Here is a 16,560-nt window from a genome sequence, read left to right as displayed (position 1 = left end):
CACTGTAGGGATGGTATTGGCCAGGTGATGAGCGGTGCCTGGTTTCCTCCAGACATGACGCTTGCCATTCAGGCCAAAGAGTTCAATCTTTGTTTCTCATGGTCTGAGAGTCCTTCAGGTGCCTTTTGGCAAACTCCAGGCGGGCTGTCATGTGCCTTTTACTGAGGAGTGGCTTCCGTCTGGCCACTCTACCATACAGGCCTGATTGGTGGAGTGCTGCAGAGATGGTTGTTCTTCTGGAAGGTTCTCCTCTCTCCACAGAGAAATGCTGGAGCTCTGTCAGAGTGACCATCGGGTTCTTGGTCACCTCCCTGACTAAGGCCCTTCTCCCCCGATCGGTCAGTTTGGCCGGGCGGCCAGCTCTAGGAAGAGTCCTGGTGGTTCCAAACTTCTTCCATTTATGGATGATGGAGGCCACTGTACTCATTGGGACCTTCAATGCTGCAGAAATTTTTCTGTACCCTTCCCCAGATCTGTGCCTCGATACAATCCTGTCTTGGAGGTCTACAGACAATTCCTTGGACTTCATGGCTTGGTTTGTGCTCTGATATGCACTGTTAACTGTGGGACCTTATATAGACAGGTGTGTGCCTTTCCAAATCATGTCCAATCGACTGCATTTACCAGAGGTGGACTCCAGTCAAGTTGTAGAATCATCTCAAGGATGATCAGTGAAAACAGGATGCACCTGAGCTCAATTTTGAGTGTCATGGCAAAGGCTGTGAATACTTAATGTACATGTGATTTTTTTTTTTTTTTTTTTTTTTTATATATATATAAATTTGCTAAGATTTCAAACAAACTTCTTTCACATTGTCATTATGGGGTATTGTTTGTAGAATTTTGAGGAAAATAATTAATTTAATCCATTTTGGAATAAGTCTGTAACATAACAAAATGTGGAAAAAGTGAAGCGCTGTGAATACTTTCCAGATGCACTGTAAGACACTCATTTGTCCCCACCTAGTGGCATCTCCTGAAGTGGTCACTAAACTAGTCAATTAATGAAACTGAACAAATTTGTGAAATAGATGCAAGCCACAACAAAGGCTATGTTCAGACTGCAGGCAATTCGGATTTTTTCTCAAATCAGATCTTTTCAGGCAGACTGTCTGCACTATTAATTGCAAGTGATCAAATCAGATTTGCGCATTCAGACATAACCATCCTGTCTGCATGGGTTGCTTTGGTAAAGACGTAGGCATACCCATGTGACGATGCTTTCAAAACAGATGCGGGAAAAATGGAGGTGCATCATCTCGCTCTCCAAATAAGCGCCCTGTCCAGTCGCGGTGTAGAACTCCTCCGTCGCACGAGAAAAACTCAGCGACGGAGGAGACTGGTAAATATTGTGATGTTCCGTGCTGCAGTCACCGATTTTTGACGTCATCGTTGTGTGTTGCGTTAAGAGTGACGCAAAAAAAAAAAAAAAAAAAAAAAAAAAAACGGATTTCAAAAACCATTTGAAATCCGATTTGAGCAGCCAGAGCATCCGGACTGAGAAGCATCTTTAAAAATCAGATTTCAATCACATTTGAAACCACCTCCCAATGTGGTTTCAATCAGATTCGGAAAAATCAGATTTTGTGTGCTTATTTTGCTGTCCAGATTAATCAAAAACTAATCTGGAAGGGTGGTATCACGTGACGCTAAGCGAGAAGCAGACGTGTGAATCACGAGCTCTGCGCACTTTGCTGTTTTTTTTTAAATTATTTTCAAGTTATAATCCGGTGACATTCGATACACCCAGTACATATTTGTTCTTTGAGGTAAACATGGCAAAGAAGTCAAAATCCTCGGGCTCTGGAGACATTAAAAGACACTTACGTGCTCAAGATGAAACCTCTGGGCCTGCAGACCGGGGACTCGATTTGGACGGCTCGTCGGGAGATGAAATCCAGCATCAGCTGTCCAACATCTCGGTGATGCTGACGAAGGTTGTTGCTGACTTGGAGGATCTCGCTGTAATACGTCGATCGATTATGGCGATGGAAACAAAATTCTCTGAGTTGGACATGAGTGACAGAAGTTGAGAAACGAATAGATTATTTGGAGTCATCGGAAAGGGAATTATCCGCTAATCCGCCCGCATCCAAAACAGACTTAGAAAATAGAAATCGAAGGAACAATATTTGAATATGGTGAAATTCCTGGACGAGCTCTTTCCAAGTCTGCTCGACATAACAGGCCATAAACTGGAAATCGAGTGAGCTCACAGAGTCCTAAATTTCTGAGATCATCCGATAAAGATCTCGGAGGAGCAAAGGGAAGCTTTCTTGGAAGAATCACAATATTTTCTTGTTCCCGGACTTTGCGAATGCGACGAGAGAAACGCGATCGATTCAAGGAATGTAAGAAACTCTTACATCAACGGAAGATCGCATTTGCACTGATGTTTCCGGCCAAACTGAGAATAGAAATGAAGGATGGTCGCAGGGTATTTACGTGTCCAAAGCATGCACTGTCTTTTATAAAAACAATGGGTGAGTAAGCCATTTGGGGTTTTTCATGTAGCTCCAGATTGGATTAACTCGCTGTGCTTACTGGCTGTCTGAGGAAGCGGGGCGCCATTTTTGTTTCTTTTTGCGTTGGCTCTACCTAGCGGCTGGAATTTGTTTGTGGCATGACTACTTCAAGAAACTTTTACATGGACAGATGATCGATTTTACACTGAAGTTCCTGGCCAGATTGAGAATGGACACTATGAATGACTGCAAAATATCTTCATGCCTAAACAAAGGATGTCTTTTATAAAGTTGACGGACTGAGTAAGTCATGGTGTATTTTTTTATTTTTATTATTATTTTTTATGCAGCCTCCGAGTGAATTTGACTCGCTCAATGCACACTTGACTATTCGAGAAACCGGGGCGTCTGTTTTATTTTTTGTGTTTTTTTTGTGTTGGTTCCGCCTAGTGGCTGGAGCTTGTTTTGTGGAATAACACTCCTTCGGATCAACTGTGGATGAATCTGATCATTCTTTGTGCTTTGCCTCCTGTTGGCTGGAGTTTGTATTGTGGAGTATTTTTAAGGGACATTAGAATGATTACGTCATCTGCTGCACTCATAACAGCTGGCTCACTGAACAATTGTTTATCTGTCCGTGGAAACTGAACAGCTTTGTATCAGCTGGAGTTTGTTTTGTGGAGGAACACACCTTCAAGACAGTTCTGTGAATGAATCTACATGTTCTTTGTGTTTATTCTGCCTATTGGCTGGGGTCTGTTTTACAAAGTATTTTCTGTTATGTGGTGTTGCCTTACAAAATTTGTACAGAAACACCGGACTTGAATAATCCAATGGCAAAGTTGTCGCAGGGGTTCTCGTATGCGTACATGGACCTTTTGAGTTTAGAGGCGCAGTTGTGCCGCAGGGTTAATGCGCACGTTTTTCTTTTTTCTGTTTGTTTTGTTCGGGGGGAAGTTCGGGGTTTGATTGTTGCTCTAATGTTGGAATGTGGTCTGTATAATCTTGTTTTTGACACATGATTTATTTTTTCTAATGTCAATTGTTAATATGAGTGGATTGTCTCTCTCCACATGGAATGTCAATGGGTTGGGGCACCCCATAAAAAGAAGGAAAGTTATTTCTGTTCTTAAACGTAAGAAATATGATATAGTGTTTCTTCAAGAAACATATCTTTACCCACAGGAAGCTGAAAAATTTGGGAAGATATGGGGTGGACATGTTTTCTTTAGCACTGGCTCAAGTAAGAGCAGAGGGGTCATTACATTGATAAGTAAACATCTACTATTCAAATGTCTCGAACAGATTAAAGATAAATTAGGGAGAGTCATTATTGTTTTAGCAGAAATTCAGGGGAAAAGTTTGATTTTGGCTAATATTTACGCACCTAATGTTGATGATCAGGGCTTTTTTATAGATCTTGAAGGGATGCAAGCCACTGGCACCACTCATGATATAATAGTGGGAGGAGATTTTAATCTTTTGATGGACTCAATCCTTGATCATAGTGAAGCAAAAGTGTGTAAGCCCCCTAGAGCAACATTGACGCTTCACAGAATGTGTAAAAATCTTGGTCTTACAGATATTTGGAGACTTTTGAACCCATCTGGTAGAGACTATACATTTTTTTCATCAGTCCATAAGATTTATTCTAGAATAGATTTATATATATATATATATATATATATACACTATATTGCCAAAAGTATTCGCTCACCAGCCTTTAGACGCATATGAACTTAAGTGACATCCCATTCTTAATCCATAGGGTTTAATATGACGTCGGCCCACCCTTTGCAGCTATAACAGCTTCAACTATTCTGGGAAGGCTTTCCACAAGGTTTAGGAGTGTGTTTATGGGAATTTTTGACCATTCTTCCAGAAGCGCATTTGTGAGGTCAGACACTGATGTTGGACAAGAAGGCCTGGCTCACAGTCTTCGCTCAAATTCATCCCAAAGGTGCTCTATCGGGTTGAGGTCAGGACTCTCTGCAGGCCAGTCAAGTTCTTCCACACCAAACTCGCTCATCCATGTCTTTATGGACCTTGCTTTGTGCACTGGTGCGCAGTCATGTTGGAACAGTAAGGGGCCATCCCCAAACTGTTCCCACAAAGTTGGGAGCATGGAATTGTCCAAAATCTCTTGGTATGCTGAAGCATTCAGAGTTCCTTTCACTGGAACTAAGGGGCCAAGCCCAGCTCCTGAAAAACAACCCCACACCATAATCCCTCCTCCACCAAACTTCACAGTTGGCACAATGCAGTCAGACAAGTACCGTTCTCCTGGCAAGCGCCAAACCCAGACTCGTCCATCAGATTGCCAGATGGAGAAGCGTGATTCGTCACTCCAGAGAACGCGTCTCCACTGCTCTAGAGTCCAGTGGCGGCGTGCTTTACACCACTGCATCCGACGCTTTGCATTGCACTTGGTGATGTATGGCTTGGATGCAGCTGCTCGGCCATGGAAACCCATTCCATGAAGCTCTCTACGCACTGTTCTTGAGCTAATCTGAAGGCCACATGAACTTTGGAGGTCTGTAGCGATTGACTCTGCAGAAAGTTGGCAACCTCTGCGCACTATGCGCCTCAGCATCCGCTGACCCTGCTCTGTCATTTTACGTGGCTGTCATTCCCAATCGCTTCCACTTTGTTATAATACCACTGACAGTTGACTGTGGAATATTTAGTAGCGACTGGACTTGTTGCACAGATGGCATCCTATCACAGTACCACGCTGGAATTCACTGAGCTCCTGAGAGCGGCCCATTCTTTCACAAATGTTTGTAGAAGCAGTCTGCATGCCTAGGTGCTTCATTTTATATACCTGTGGCCAAGGAAGTGATTGGAACACCTGAATTCAATTATTTGGATGGGTGAGCGAATACTTTTGGCAATATAGTGTATATATATATATATATATATATATATATATATATATATATATATATATATATATATATATATATATATAAATCCCTCATTTCATCTGTTGTTGATTGCTCAATTGGAAATATCTTAGTCTCAGATCACGCCCTGGTGAGTTTAGAGGTGTTGCCTCATACGGAGAAAAATAAATCATGTAGTTGGTGCCTTAATGTATCCCTTTTGCAAAATCCTGATTTTCAACAAATGTTAAAGGCTGAAATCAATGTTTATATGGAGACCAACTGGTCCTCAGTATCCTCTGTACACGTGGCTTGGGAGGCACTTAAGGCGGTTCCTAGGGGTCGGATCAAACAGTATTCCTCATTCACCAAAAAATCCAAAGCACGTGAACTCGTGGAGTTGGAAGAGAATATTAAAAGTGCCGAGGCAGAGCTGAAGCGCCGAATGTCGTCTAATGGCCTCAGAGAATTGACCCATTTGAAATACAGATTTGTTGCGGAAAGTGGAGTTTTGGTTATTCAGGGCAAGACTTTTGGCTAGATATATAGAACAGACAGTCTTTTTCTACCATTCCCTCAGTGAAATCTGCTGGTGGTGAAATTTTTACCTCGGCTACTGGTATTAATAATCCTTTTAAAGAATTCTATCGTGATCTCTATAGTTCCACATCTTCGTCTACTGATGAATATATTAGGAACTTTGTGGAACCATTAGAACTCCCTAAACTGATGACTGAGCAAAAAAATTCTCTTGATTCTGAAATAACCTTGGAGGAGATTGACGAGGTAATTAAGGCCTTACCTACAGGCAAGGCTCCGGGGCGAGATGGCTTTGCCACTGAATTTTTTAGATCTTATTCTACAGAATTGGCTCCACTTTTGTTAGAAGTTTATACGGAATCATTAAAGAATGGAAAACTTCCCCCAACCATGGCACAAGACCGGTATCATGGTTGCGAGTTTATGCGTTACCGTCCAATTTCCCTGATCCAGCTAGATGTAAAAATTTTCTCAAAAATTCTGGCTAACCGATTAAGTAAAGTTATGACATGTCTTATACATATAGATCAGGTGGGGTTTATTCGGGGCGCAGCTCTTCTGAGAACATCAGGCGTCTAATCAGTATCATGTGGTCAGTAGCGAATGATCAGACTCCAGTCGCTGCCATCTCACTTGATGCCGAAAAGGCATTGGATATGGTAGAATGGGATTATCTTTTTAAGATTTTGGAAATATATGGGTTTGGGAATACTTCTATTGGATGGATTAAGTTAATTTATAGACACCCTGTAGCGGCAGTACAACAAATTGATTAATTTCAGATTATTTTACTCTTGAATAGGAGCATCCGGCAGGGTTGCCCTCTTTCCCCATTATTGTTCTGTCTTGCCCTGGAACCATTAGCAGCCGCGATAAGAAAGGATGGTGATTTTCCAGGGGTGATGGCGGGAGGTGTGGTGCATAAGCTTCTGCTTTACGCAGATTATATTTTATTATTCGTCTCCGACCATACTAGATCCTTGCCTTGCCTCCACAGAATTATTAATTCCTTTTCTAAATTTTCGGGAGTTAATTGGTCTAAATCCGAAGCTTTGGCGCTGACAGCATACTGCCCAGTAACGGCTTTTCAACCGGGCACCTTTCATTGGCCCAAACAGGGCATTAAATATTTGGGCATTTTATTCCTAGCAAATTTATGTGATTTAGTTTATGTGAGTAAATTTTTACCCTTTAAAAGGTTTTCGAGCGATTTGGGCAGGTGGGCTTCATTACATTTATCTATGATTGGGAAGGTTAATGTTATTAAAATGAATTGTATTCCAAAATTCAACTACGTGCTACAGTCTCTCCCTGTAGATGTCCCCCTCTCTTATTTCAAACAATTTGATAGCATAGTGAAGTCCTTTATTTGGAATGGAAAACATCCCAGGTTACATTTCAATAAGTTACATAGGCCGATTGACAAGGGTGGGCTAGGCCTACCCAAGATTTTGTTTTATTATTATGCGTTCGGTCTTAGACATTTGGCTCATAGGTCTCTTCCACCTGAGAGGGCCCCTCCCTGGTTTTGTATTGAACAGGAAGTCCTTGCCCCTATTTCGCCATTGCAAAGCCTTTAGATCAATCTAACCGGAGAAGTTAAGTCACACCCTGTTATTTCGCATTTACACTCAGTATGGACAAAAGCGTCCAGAGTGTTTAATTCGGACATTTATTTAAATGTTGCCTCAAGCATATGGCTGAACCCTAAATTACATATTAATAAGTCCCCTTTCTGTTGGTCAGAGTGGATTGGGAGGTGGGGTTACTACACTCGTGACCTATATGAAAGTGGAGTACTGAGATCTTTTGATAATTTGGTTCAACATTTAAAAATTCCTAGATCCCAGTTCTTTAGGTTATTACAGCCTCGCCACCTGCTCTGTACTGTTTTTGGGAGTGGTGTACACCGCCTAAAGCGGCAGATATTTTGGAAATGGTGATTACTGCTTATGGGAATGTTCATGAAGCTTTTGTGTATTACTCCCTGTTAATTCAGAGTCTGGGGGATGGAGCTTTGTCTTCTCTCAAGAGATTATGTGAGAAAGATTTAAACTTGGTATTGGAGGAGGGAGAGTGGGCTAGGATCCTAAAAAGCATCAGGTCTGCATCTAGAGATGCAAGGATCTGTCTGATGCAATTTAAGATTTTGCAACAGTTCTACTGGACCCCTTCTAGGTTGTATAGGCTTGGTCTTAAAGACTCACCCACCTGCTGGTAATGCCAGTGAGGTTGTATTAAGATTCAGGAATTTTGGTTGAGGATCCAGTGTTTTGTGTGTGACGTACTGGACACTTAGTTTTCATTTTGTCCCAGACTTTGTATTTTGGGTGATGGAGGGGTCCTGAATATAGCAGATAAATACATGGAAAGCTGGGTCCTAACCAGCGTGATGATTGGCAGACAGCTAATCCTTAGGGGATGGAAGTCAACTGATGCACCCTCATTTCGTGAGTGGTGCGCCGAGTTGGGTAAAGTGGCAGCTTTCGAGGAGATGACTTCCAGACGGCTGGGGAACCTGTCGAGTTATGGCAGAAAATGGGGCAGTTATTTGTCACATTTGGAGAGGTTCTAGTGTGGGGCAGTGGAGGGAGACCATTTTTTTTTTTTCTTTTTTTTTTTTTCCTATATGTTGAACTTTGTCTTTTTTTATGTAATTATGTATTTCTATTTGTGTGTCTGTTTATATGTGGGTATTTAGTTATTTTATATTTGTGCGGGGGGGGGCTTATAAAGGGTTATAAGTTGATTCCTAATGTATAATTTTGTGGTTACATTTATTTTTGTCTGTCTTGGAATCAATAAAATATGTTAGTTTTTTTTTTTTTTTTAAATAATCTGGATATGCAAAAAAATCGGATTTTTAGTGGCAGTCTGAACAAGGTCAAAGTACCCTTTGTTTTTTAATCTTATTCTGCACAATTGTGCAGATAATTTTCTAGACTTGAATAATTAAAATAGTATAAGTTGGTGCTTTTAACGTATTTTTTTTTTTTTAAATAACCCTAGAAAATGTGTTTATGAATCAGTGATTGCCTCAACTTTTTTTGCCCCTCATGAGGTTGCATTCCTGTGAGTTATATTGAATGAATTCACACTGGGTTGATAGCATAGTGATTTGGCCTTAATACCTAGGGATGTGAATTAATTTTCAATAATTCAATGATTGGAGTCAGCTTATACCATAGTTACCACATGCAGTATGCGGAAAACACGGAATTTAGTCATAAAAGGGGCAGTGGCGGCTCAGCGGTTAAGGCTCTGGGTTACTGATCAGAAGGTCGGGGGTTCAAGTCCCAGCACCGCCAAGATGCCACTGTTGGGCCCTTGAGCAAGGCCCTTGACCCTATCTGCTCCAGGGGCACCGTATCATGGCTGACCCTGCACTCTGACTCGGATATGTGGAAAAAAAAAGAATTTCACTGTATATGTGCAAATGTATAATGTGTGATATATAATTAATTAATTAACTAAAAAATAAAATAAAAATGGTATTAGCAATAAAACACAGAATGTCATGGAAAATGACATATTTGGACAAAAATTAATGTTTGAATATACAATTAATCAAATTAAAATTGATGTCTTAGTGTGATAATTAAACTAAAAAAGTCTCTGATTTTATTGAATAAATAAATAATCTGCAAGTGATGCGTGGAGCCGGCCGCTCATACAATGAAAACACCTCATCATGATCATTTGTGCGCTCTTGTGTTTGTCAAATGACACAGACAGAGAGCACTCTGAAGTGCACAGCACACACAGACTATGTAGTTATTTAATTAAATCACAGGTTTACGGGGATTAATAATCATACTGGACCATGGAGCGTACTGCTTATGTGGAGGTGAGAAACTACTGTCAAAAAAACACAGAAACGCCAAAAAAAGCTTGGTTTTGCTTTAATATTACACTTGTTGGGCACATAAAAAAAAATTGTCCTGGAAAATTGTACCTTGAAAAGAGTAACCCTGCTTTATGCTGCCTTTATGTGCTTTTTGAGCTTCAAAGTTCTGGTCACCATTCACTTACATTGTATGGACCTACAGAGCTGAGATATCCTTCTAAAAATCTTCATTTGTGTTCAGCAGAAGAAAGAAAGTCATACACATCTGGGATGGCATGAGGGTGAGTAAATGACGAGATAATTTTTGGGTGAACTATCCCTTGGATCAATGCTGATTGTGTCTTATTGCCATGTACATCTACATGTACATGTACATGCAAGAGTCTGTATAATGCACACAAATCCTAACCAACAAAACCATCTTCAGTCTGACCTATTAATAGCACAGCTGTTAACAACTTAACGATAGTACAGCAGTAATGATTACATACTTTTGTGGAGAAACCACCACATTTTTGGTATACAAAGATGCATGTTAAGAGAACCCATTTGATAAATTTCCGTTTATAAGGCATTTGCTGCATTAAAAACATTTGATCATTTTTCAAATGTGTATTTCAGTTGATGAATGATCAACTGAAATACACATCCTCACTGCTGGTTCAGGATTTCTTCCTTGAGTTGCTTCAATATTTAATGACTGTGGTCAAAACAGCTTTCTTTTTCTATACACCGACAGTTGCGCTAGTTTTGGTAACTTGCAGCGGCCCCCGGCCCATGGAAAATTAACACACCGTAAAAAAAAATATATATATATATATATATATATATATAATATTCCTTTGTCTGCACACTAATGTTTGCTGCAGGTGTGAATGGCTTCGAGGGAATCTAATGTTTTTATTCAAAATGTTAATCGCAGCAAAAAGCATCCGCTGTTAGTGACTGAAAACATGCAGAAAAATTCAGCTTTACGGTTGCTTAATCAAAAACCTCCCTGATGCTTTTTTTTATTATTATTTTTTTTTAATTTACTCTTGAGCCATTCTATAAGTCTTGACCAGGCATACCAGACCACCTCAATTGGTCTGTAAGATGATTGCTAACAAGCTAAGGTCCCTCCCTATCCAGGTTAAAATGATTATATGTCTGAATGATCTTGGTTTCTTTTGTAGAAGTGTAACACACATACCAACTCCCAAAGCAATTTGTGCTTGCTGAACTTCTTGTGTTTCTGTGCATCTTTTTCTGTGTCCAGGCTCAGGTCTGTTTGCAGGAGTCCTCTCAGAAACTGGACCTGTTGCGTTTGTCTCTGGAACAGCGGCTTGGAGAACTTCCACACGACCATCCAAAACGAGCTGCCATTAAAGAGGAGCTGACAGTGGGCTCCTCGCCTGTCGTAGGGTTACAGAGAGATCGCCTGTGCTCTTCATCTTCAGCATCCTCTTCACTCTTTAAACCAGCCAGCCTGACAGGTATTGACGCATTTGAAATGACTGAGTACAAGTTAGCAGGAAGACTATGGAACTCTGATTGCTAGAAGGTGTCACATAAATTTCACTTAAACCATAACATGTAAATTAGTGAAGGAAGTTGGAGAACAATTATTTAGCCTTTGCATTGTAGTACTGCAATAAAGCCTTGTTATTTTTGTCACAGTTTTAATTTTTACCCTTGCTTTTATATGTCATGTTTGTGTGTTTGTGCAGGTTGGCTTCATTAAAACTGAAGTGTGTCATTTCTGGAATTGTGTGTAATTTTTTCTTCGGAATTGCAAAAATTGTTTTCAAACAGCCTTCTGAATACCACTGATCAAACAAACGCATAGTCCTGCCCCCAAATTGCGTCATTGGTTGAGTCACTCAAAACAAACAGGCATTTTTATAGCGCCACAAATACGCTATATATTTTCAAGAAAATTAACCCACAAATGGCTTATTTATAGTTGTCTTTGCATATTAAGCTGGGATAGGACAAAGTATTTTAACATCAAAAAAGTTACACTTTAGCTTGAATGTGTTGTGTATATAATCTGCTGGATTATATATATAGCCTTCATGTGTTTTCAGGGCGACTGGAGGTCAGGCTGATGGGTTGTCAGGACCTGCTGGAGTCAGTTCCAGGTCGCTGTCGGCTGAGCAACATGTCTTCCGCCCCTGGGAGCCCCTCTGAGTCAAAATCACTGAGGATGAGAGCTGGACTTTCCACCCGCAGCACCAACGGAAAGACCACCAAGACAGATGAACTCTCCTGTGAGTCTCTCAAGAGCATCTGCCTTTTCTTGTCTCATCCAAATATTAATCTAAACTAGATGAAAAAATAAATGGAATCTACATTCCGTAGGAAGACTTTTTTTCTTATAGTAGAGTTTTTGTGATTAAAAAAAAACCCAAACTAAAATAAGAGTTGCTGTGTAGAAATTCAGTTTTGTATGTTTTTCAGTAAGTGAGATGCTTTTTTTGATAAAAAAAAAATTATTGGTTTTTGTGTGTTTTCTCACAGCTGAGATCAGCGCCGTATTGAAGGTGGATAACAAGATAGTTGGTCGCACGTATTGGCGGCCGTTGAGTAAAGAGGCCTGGGATCAAAGCTTCAGCATCGAGCTTGAGCGGGTCAGTACCAGCAATCTCTACTGCATATTTCATAAACATATCTAGTCAAGTCACAATCTCCAATTCCATATTTGAGCTGAAGATCGGAGAGCCTTTAAAGCATGTCATTTATTACTGTCAATCAGCCCATGCAACAGTTGCCACATCTGTTTTACAGAAAATGTCTGTGATGGCCATTGGCTACAGGCATTTCCCCACCTTCATTAACACGGATTTACTGCCAGAGTGCAATCAGCCTCCTTGAGTAATCCACAACTAATCCCTCAACATTACTATAATCTTTTGCTCACCCCTTGGGTACAGACACATAGCGGGAATACTGGACAAATCAACCTCCAACTGTTTGATGGCTGATTCAGCTTTAGCAGCCTAGAATGAGAACTTTTTAGTATTTATTTTGGAAAACTGCTAAGTGCTAAACTGCCATTTTCCCCCTAAAACGGTTTGTTGGAGAGGCATTTGCAGCACCTGATTTTAGGGGTTTGATTGTTTTTGAAACAATTTTTGTTGTTTTTAATTTATTTTCAGTATGCACATTCTGATATCTCCCCCTCAGGATTGAATGAATTTGTGGCTGACATGGGGTACTGGCCTAGAGCTAACAGATGATTTATTATGGAGTATTGCCATAATAAGCAGTTATTCTCTTATCATACCTCAGTATATTGATTCAGTGTCTGGAATATGTCCATAATCAATTCATATTAGATAGCTAACAGGTGTTGTTATACACAAAGTGATAATCATGACAAGACAAACTGCCTTTAAAAAATAGCTACAATCATGAAATGCATATTTCAGTTTTAATAGAATTTGAATTAAAAGGAATATTCTGGGTTTAATACAAGTCAAGCTCAGTCGACAGCAATTGTGGTGTAATGTTGATAACCACAAAAATGTATTTTGACTCGTCCCTCCTTTTCTTTAAAAAAGAAAAGCAAGAGTCGAGGTTACAGTGAGGCACTTACAATGGAAGTGAATGGGGCCAATTTTTGGAGGGTTTAAAGGCAGAAATTTGAAGCTTGTAAGTTTATAAAAGCACTTACATTAATTCTTCTGTTAAAACACATGTATTATTTGAACTGTAAAGTTGTTAAAATAGGAATTTTTACAGTAATTTTAGGGTTTGTTGACTATATCGTCATGGGAACGAAGTTGTAGAATTGGCTAAATCTTTGAACAGAAAAGGTTAATAAGCGATTTTATCACACTAAAATAATTTTAACACACATTGTTTATATCTTGTGTCTATACTTTAGAAATAGTGAGTGTTTTAATGTTTACAGATTGGCCCCATTCCCTTCCATTTTAAGTGCTTCACTGGAACCCAGTTTTTTGCTTTTTTTAAAGAAAAGGAGGCCCAAGTCAAATACATTTTTGTGGTAATCAAATGGTAACTTGTATTGAACCCTGAATATTCCTTTAACATCCACTTTTTTGTAAATGAACTAAAAATGAAAATTCAGTCAATGTAAAGTCTTTCTTGAGGTGGTCGCACACCAGATGAGAAGCGCCGCGTCAGGTCATGGGTAGGACACGGCACAGGTATCAAACACAGGGCAAGTCGATGCGGTTCAGGTGGTAGACAGTACACACAAAAGTTACCAAGGTTTTTCACTTCAAGCACGAACAAAGTGACACTGATGAGTTTGCAGGTTATTGTGTGAAACTGGTGTAACTGCGCAAACTAAACGATTAGAAATGACTACATTAATTATTATTATCTGTAGCATTGAATGGGCTTCATTCAAGCTGTCAATCAACAAAAAGACATACTTGTAACTGAAAATACATTGTATAGGCTCTATGAAAGATACATATACATAATATATCATCCAGTAATGGCTAGAGTAAATGATCTATGTCCTTTGATAATGATTTGGGTCGAATTTAATGGAAAACCGTGCAAGTTGCGCTCTGTGGCGCGGCAGAAATTCGAGCAGCCTCCGAAGTTGTGGCTGGGCGCTGCCGGCAGATGCCGAGCGGCAGCGGCGGTGTGCATACATTCATAGAATTTTTTTTCTCCGAATTTTAGAGCACACCATGTCATCTGCCAGAGGCATCCAGTGCGACCCCCCCCCCCACAAAGATGCTTGAACAACTGTTAAGATCTTAATTATTTTTGGCCCTAACACAACCTTTGACCCCTGTAGTCTCGTGAGCTGGAGATTGCAGTGTACTGGCGAGACTGGAGATCTTTGTGTGCTGTGAAGTTCCTGCGTTTGGAAGACTTCCTAGACAACCAGCGGCACAGCATGTGCCTTTACCTAGAGCCACAGGGCACACTGTTCACAGAGGTGAGAAAACCTAAAGCATTATTACAGTATACAGCTGCTGGTTGATGTATTAATAATTCAAAACGTAATAAATATAGTCAGCTACAGTATTTATTGCACTGTTTGATTGCAGGTGAGATTCATCAACCCTGTCATCGAGCGGCATCCTAAACTACAAAGACAGAAACGAATTTTCCCCAAAGAAAAAGGTATGCTTGACCTCGCTTTTCTCCAGTGTTTTGTGGTATTTCAAATTTTCAAAGAGGGGTCAGTGGGAGTGACATGAACCTTTGATCAGATTGTTTTTATAATCACTGGATCGTTCTCTAAGATGTGGCACCCCTAAGTCATCAATGGAAAAATAAGTACATATTTTTCCCTGAAAAAATTATGAAACTATTAATGGAATATTCCGGGTTCAATACAAGTTAAGCTCAATCAACAACATTTGTGGCATATTATTGATTACCACAAAAAGAAATTTCGACTCGCCCCTCATTTTCTTTAAAAAAAGCAAAAATCTGTGTTCCAGTGAGGCACATACTGTTTGCAAAAAATAAACAATATGTGTGTTAACATGATTTTAGTGTGTTAAAATAGCTTACTAACCTTTTCTGTGTAAAGTTATAGCCAATTTTACAACTTCTTTCCCATGAAGGTTTAATGTCAACAAACTTTTAAACTCTACAGCGACTGTAAAAATGACGATTTAAACAACTTTACAGCTCAAATAATACACGAGTTATAACAGAAGAATTAATGTAAGTGCTTTAATAAAATTTTAAGCTTCACATTTCTGCCTTAAACACACCAAAATATGCCCCATTCACATCCATTGTAAGGGCCTCACTGTAACCTCAATTTTTGCTTTTTTTTTAAAGAAAAGGAGTGACAAGTCTAAATTATTTTTAGTTGAACCCGGAATATTAATTTAACATTATTCAAGATTTAGACACTAGTGTACTGATTTCAGCGTTCAGGAAAGATGTATCAAAGTAATGCTATAATTATAGTTAATCTGTATTGTTTGTATAATAAATATTCTTGATTTAATGTTTCTCTTTTAGGGAAGAATTTCCTGCGGGCGGCACAGATGAACATGAACTTTGCCACATGGGGACGTCTGATGATGAGCGTACTGCCCCCCTGCAACAGCACTGTCACCGCCCTGAGCCCCCCGCTGCCATGCTCGGAGCCCATGTCCCTTCCATCTACGTCCACACCCCCTTCCTCTGGGTGAGATATATGCAGATGTCCCTGGGGTTTTAGTCAAGCCAGATGTAACTGTGAAATCTGTATTTATATTCTGTTTTGGGTGATAAGCCTGTTAATATCAGGTTTTTGTTTCTGTCTAAAATATGAATGATTTTCATTTTTGTGTTGTGGCAATTTAACAGAGACTCAGCAGTTGTTAAACTGAATTTCAGTGAGGAGCGTCCCGCCAAGCCACCTCGCCTCCACATGGCAAAGACCCCCACAAATGACACATCATCAGTGAGTACAACATCTTGTGGAAAAATACTTGCTTTTTATTTGTAGTTTTTTATTGCTTTGGTAGAGTTAAAGTTGTAATTATGTGTTTTGGGACTTGTTTCCCAGACTCCTTGCAGAGAGAATTCCTTTGAGGACCAAGTTCTCAAGGGCAGGTCTGTGCCCCAGCCTACACCTCAGTAAGTCAGTGTATTATTTATTAGTCAATTTCAATGAAAACTCATCCCACGCCAATACAGACAGGACCTTGCCTATATCTCAAACTGTGCAGCTCGTTTAGGAGGGTTGTGTTTTTTACTTTTCTATATGCAATCAGACTTATGATTTCACCTGGCAGACGATAAAACATGGAAAAAGTAAACTTGAATATTAAATAAGCCCATATACTTGCATTGAAGGAGCTCTCAGACAAGGCCAACTTTACATGCAGGTTTTTCATGCTTT

At 39.9% G+C, this 16,560-nt stretch overlaps 1 protein-coding gene across 2 annotated transcripts in view; it reads left to right on the top strand.

Annotated features, from left to right (window-relative positions):
- LOC127422053 (serine/threonine-protein kinase N2-like) overlaps positions 1-16,560 on the top strand; it is a 35,330-nt gene that overhangs the window by 11,718 nt on the left and 7,052 nt on the right. Inside the window, exons 6-13 of one of the 2 annotated variants that reach the window (XM_051665405.1) lie at positions 10,996-11,212; positions 11,807-11,989; positions 12,240-12,349; positions 14,503-14,646; positions 14,759-14,834; positions 15,693-15,861; positions 16,053-16,119; positions 16,225-16,295. In XM_051665405.1, coding sequence (XP_051521365.1) covers positions 10,996-11,212; positions 11,807-11,989; positions 12,240-12,349; positions 14,503-14,646; positions 14,759-14,834; positions 15,693-15,861; positions 16,053-16,119; positions 16,225-16,295 — 1,037 coding nt within the window. Of the gene's footprint in view, positions 1-10,995; positions 11,213-11,806; positions 11,990-12,239; positions 12,350-14,502; positions 14,647-14,758; positions 14,835-15,692; positions 15,862-16,022; positions 16,120-16,224; positions 16,296-16,560 lie in introns of both variants that reach the window. The other variant, XM_051665396.1, reaches the window with a different exon arrangement.

The sequence above is a fragment of the Myxocyprinus asiaticus genome, chromosome 3 (genome assembly GCF_019703515.2).
Source record: "Myxocyprinus asiaticus isolate MX2 ecotype Aquarium Trade chromosome 3, UBuf_Myxa_2, whole genome shotgun sequence".
In the NCBI taxonomy this organism is placed as follows: domain Eukaryota; kingdom Metazoa; phylum Chordata; class Actinopteri; order Cypriniformes; family Catostomidae; genus Myxocyprinus; species Myxocyprinus asiaticus.
The sequence above is the reverse complement of the archived record's forward strand: the minus strand, read 5'-3'. Positions and strand labels throughout refer to the sequence as shown.